The 4,856-nt window shown below is 39.0% G+C and overlaps 1 protein-coding gene across 1 annotated transcript; it reads right to left on the bottom strand.

Moving 5' to 3' along the window:
- Window positions 1-231: 231 nt before the first annotated feature.
- Window positions 232-1,572, bottom strand: LOC135700067 (microfibril-associated glycoprotein 4-like). The gene is made up of 4 exons (XM_065220456.1): window positions 1,438-1,572; window positions 1,185-1,370; window positions 492-1,124; window positions 232-430 (listed from the first exon to the last, which is right to left on the bottom strand). The coding sequence occupies exons 1-4, from the start codon at window positions 1,560-1,562 to the stop codon at window positions 301-303; spliced, it is 1,074 nt and encodes a 357-aa protein (XP_065076528.1). The 5' UTR covers window positions 1,563-1,572; the 3' UTR covers window positions 232-300.
- Window positions 1,573-4,856: the final 3,284 nt, after the last annotated feature.

The raw sequence follows: 4,856 nt of genomic DNA, 5'->3' as shown, positions 1-4,856 counted from the left end.
AGAGCAAGCTATGTCAACCTATCCATCGATTCGATATTCTATGCCCGAGGAAGTTGACACAATTTCAAACCTAACGCCTCTGGCTTGGTAATACCGTGCCTTTGTCAACTAAGCTGCACGGTTGAAAATGTTGCATGAAAAAATGGCAGATGAAATTTGGTACTATGACTTGTTAGGGTGTTCCCTTTCCATGCTAAGGAGTTTTCTCAGATAAGTTTAAAGTGCACGTGATTCAGTTGCAAGTATCCGGTCAGATTTATTGAAACATCGCAGATGATTTTGGTCCTCATAAAACTGTCATCAGTTGGTCTTCTCACGGATCATCATCTGAATCCGCTTCAGTGGATTGTACTGGATGCCTTCACTAAAGGTATTCCACCAAATGCCTTGCTTTCTGGCGATGGTACCATAAACTCCGTTCAAGTTGTTTCTGGAATGAGACAAAAGTTTCCGTTATTCAACATTTCAGATTGAAGCCAACGTTTAACAACCTTTGATCAGAAGTACTGCAGCTATAATGCCAGAATCCACTCGCCAGTTGTTTGGCACAGTCCAAATACGAAGCACTCTGAACGTCATATGTCACAAATATCTCTCCACGATAGACAAACAGAGAGTCACCGGCGGTTCCAGTTCCACTGCCATTCAAAAACAGCTTGTACTTTTGCAATTCCCCATCAACCACGATTCCACTGTACCGTTCATAGTTTGATGTTCCATTGAAACTATCCAATAGGATCAAAAGTTCATGGTGGTTCCGAGTTGTAAGATCATGCAAAGTCTCCAAGCCCAACCAGTGTTCACCGGATACAGATCCAAATCCATTCTTGTAGTCACTCCAGCTACGATTGAAGTTCACCGAACCGTCCAGCCGCTTCTGGAATACCGTCCATCCACCTCCAAATTCTTCCATTTCACAGTACACTTGCATGTACTGGTCAGATGAGCCGTTCACTGCCAGTCGATAAACTCCTGATCGCTTAGGAACATATTTGCAGGAACTATAGACAGTTTCTGGTGGCTTCGGTGCCGGATGAAACTCTCCACACTTCGGTTTCAGCTCAAAGAAAAGATTCTTTAACGCTTCATGGTTTGCACAATATTGCTGGTTTGCCGTAATTTCACTAAAATGATTTGTGTTTGCAATCAACTAATCACGTTATTATCAAGATTGAATGGCTTACTCTGACTGAAGTGTGAGAAGGGTGACGTTCCTTAGCAGAAGATCGTTATCATTCTGGATTGAAGCTACCGATTGCTTCACATGTTCGGAATACCATGTCAGGTGATCCAGAGACTGCTTTACAGCACGAATTTCGGTCGTCAGGGCTTCCATCTGCTCGTTGGCTTCCATGAACAGTTGATTCAGGCTGAAGTTACGGATGCGAAAATATGTTTTCACGATTATGGAATATTAATTGGGTTTTATCTATTTACCTGTACTGAATCGCATCGAGACGTTCTTCGATTGAAAGTGTTTCATTTTCATCGTTAGCGAGAGCGAAGTTGATTCCTCCGCACAACAATGCGAGATACGCCGAATAAACGATGAAAGCCTTCATTTCTCCTACTTTCCAAGGGCACTAGTTGACCGGGAACACGGTGTGGGACTATTTATAGGAAATAGTGGCGCATTTGCTTTGATTTTGAAGTGGGACATTGATAATATGCTTTACAACTTTCGGACGAGGCGTTACCTTACCGGTAAGTGAAGATAAAGCATCAAGTGGCTTGTTCCGGGGAAGTGAATAATTAATTTCCGTTTATACTTCTAAAAACAAAAAATGACTAACGTTGAAAAATAGAGTTACCTAAGAATTCCATTTTTTATCGTTGAATGGAAGGGGCTAAATCAGGTGACTATTATTGATGTACTTGTTTTTGAGATCTACTAGACTTTGCGGAAGATTCTTTGGATTCAGTCCGTGTTCTCAAAGATATGCCCCTGGGCGCTATCTGAACATGTTCTTTAAATTCTCAGCACTCATCATTGAGATGCTCTGAAATTTTCTCGAAAGACTTTGGGCTGGGAAAAATCACCCGAGTAAAGCTGGAGATCAAATTGAAATCAAAATTTGCTGTTATGATGTAATTTATTTTGAATACTCCAGTTGATCTAATTTTGTTTAACTTAACGGTTAACACAGCAAAAATGAGAGCGACATTTTACACGGTTGAATAAAACGGAAAACTATTTCTGCTTTCAATTAAATCAATTTGATTACTGATTTTTGCATTCATAATGTTTAACTGAATACGGGCCTGGCGTAAATCATGAGCATTCATGCTTCTCACGCTGAAAGACTTAAGCTCAAATTTCACCCCAGGCAAGTCACGAATGACCTAAAATGTGTTACTCAAAACAAATATACAATAATCAATACTTAAACGACAGATGAACTTTTAATTTTCAACAAGACGTTAACAGAAGAACTTCAATTTAAGTTGCTTTTACTTAAAAAATCTTGACTGCATAATTAAAGAACAATATGATATCAGACTTACGTCACGACAATTGAAACCAAATTAAGTTTTCATTATGATATATATATATGATACAAACTCTAATATCTTAACCAACTTTGCTCGGGCAAAGGCCCAATGAGGTATTTCTGAAGTTTTTCAGAAATTGCTTAGACGTCAACTTTCCTGATGATTTTACAGACTTTTCTTGAGATCATAGATCTGAATTTCTGTTTAAATAATGATCCATGGATATACTTTTGCACAGCAAAAAAATAATTTGGATATCACGTCAAAGTGGATGCACTACAATCATGTCGAAAATATGGTGTAATATTACTTGCTAAAAAGGACAAAATTATCATTAATACAATGCATGAACTGACATTACGCTGCTTTTACTGCATTTGTTTATTTATGTGGTCATAAAAATTACATGAAATTTTCGACATGATTGTAGTGCATCCACTTTGATGTGATATCAAAATTATTTTTTTGCTGTGTGGACTTGATCCTGAAATACATTTGAAATTGCTCTGGTGGTTCCGCAAAACGAGATGTAATTGATCAGTGGGTGTATTTAATCAAGGACATTTCTCATTATTTTTCTTCAAGCGCAATATTTTTTTTCAGGGCCTAAAAATACATTCTAGTTCAAAATCATTTGACGACAATAGTATTACATATCAACACAATAATGAGAAACTTCAATGATCAAATACACCCACTGAATTTTCCCAAGATCCCCTGGATTCGCTACGACACATTCGAAACGTACTGCAATACATGCGCTTAGATTTTCATCAAGCATCAAAATTTGTTACTGACATCCTTGGATCGTTTGAAAACCAGTTTGACCAGTCTCACCCTGTATACCAACTCTTCATACGAGCATGTGTGAAAAAAGGTGTAACTAAGAATGTCTGGGAATTTTACAGGATGATTCAGAATAACTGTCACCGATTTCACAAATATGCAATCCTCAATGGGTAAAATGGGTATATGTTCAAGTATTTTTCTTTTAAATTGTGTACAAATATCTGCATGTATTGATGGTAGGATTTGAAATTTCATTCGTTTCGATTTTAAGCAGCCATAGACGTGAAAATGGACTTACCTTACCAATCAGGCTAAGGCCTTGTTGTCCTATGGTGTCCGAAGAAGTCGTCTCCACTCTACTTGATCCATGGCCACTAGAGTGATGCAAAATTTGAAATTTTCGCTCCACAATACTTAAACGATTTCAAATCGGATCCTGACTAACCTCTCAAAGTTTGAACCCATTTGGTGAGAAACTGAGATGGCACAAACCATTTGAAGTTTGTATGGGAATTACTATGGTAAAACCAAGATTTTTGTTCATGTCTATCTAATAATTCACCATATCAGTCTGCTTCAAAAGCTTTCAACTTCACTTGTAGGAAATTTTCCCAGCTACAACTTTGCTCAATTCCACTTTTTGATTAAATGCAAGAATCGAAAGTTATCAATGATTCAATGCGATGATGTCTTATGATCATGTTCAATCAATTGCTCAGCAGGCAACGTTGGTGTTTCTGGGACGTTGAATAGGACACAAAAATCATGGCTACTATGTCACACTGCAAAATACAGTGTTGCCTACAGAGCAGCTGCTTGATCATGTCATAAGTTTACGAATCTCTTAAATAATTAATAACTATTTCCAGTCTCGTTTTACATAGAAACGATCTTCAGCAAAGTTGTAGCTGAGAAAATTTTCTATAAGAATAGTTATCGAACTGTTTTGCAGCTCAATATGGAAAAAGACTAGAAGGCAATGAACAAAAAGTTGAGATTTCCCATAGTAATTTACATGTAAACTTCAAATGGTTTGTGCGAAGTCTGTTTCTAAACAAATGAGTTGTAACTTTTGGAGGCTAATCACGACCCGATTTGAAACCATTTAAGCACTGTGGAGCGAAAAAGTCAAATTTTGCATCAGTCTAATGGCCACAGTTCGCCAGCCTCGTAGTCTGCGAAGGGTCCGCAGGTCACCTTCTACTTGGTCGATCCACCTTGCCCGCTGTGCGCCTCTTCTTCTTGTTCCTGTTGGGTCGCTTTCTAGAACCATTTTCCCTGGGTCGTCGTGCAGCATTCTTACGACGTGTCCAGCCCACCGTAGTCGCCCAATTTTTGCAATGTGGACGATGGATGGTTCTACCACCAGCTGGTGGAATTCGTGGTTCATTCGCCTCCTCTACGTTCCGTTATCCATCTGCACTCCACCGTAGATGGTACGCAACACCTTCGTGCGGCGGCGAATTTTATTCGATCGGATCGTCCTCCGGAGTCCAAAGTAGGTACGATTCCCTGCCATAATGGGTCTTTGAATTTCTCTGCTGGTATCATTTTCGGCGGTCACCAGTGAGCCT

The sequence above is a fragment of the Ochlerotatus camptorhynchus genome, unplaced genomic scaffold, assembly GCF_037179485.1.
Source record: "Ochlerotatus camptorhynchus isolate MF236.1 unplaced genomic scaffold, CSIRO-AGI_Acam_v1.1 ptg000128l, whole genome shotgun sequence".
NCBI classification, from domain to species: Eukaryota; Metazoa; Arthropoda; class Insecta; order Diptera; family Culicidae; genus Ochlerotatus; species Ochlerotatus camptorhynchus.
Note: the sequence above shows the minus strand (reverse complement) of the source record. Positions and strands in the feature narration are given on the sequence as shown.

Bases quoted from the DNA above. Each gene is read 5' to 3' on its own strand.
- LOC135700067 (XM_065220456.1), bottom strand. From the start codon at position 1,562: ATGAAGGCTTTCATCGTTTATTCGGCGTATCTCGCATTGTTGTGCGGA. The intron at 1,371-1,437 runs GTAAATAGATAA...CCGTAACTTCAG, and splicing joins CTCGATGCGATTCAGTACAG to CCTGAATCAACTGTTCATGG. The intron at 431-491 runs GTTGTTAAACGT...GTCTCATTCCAG, and splicing joins TGCAGTACTTCTGATCAAAG to AAACAACTTGAACGGAGTTT.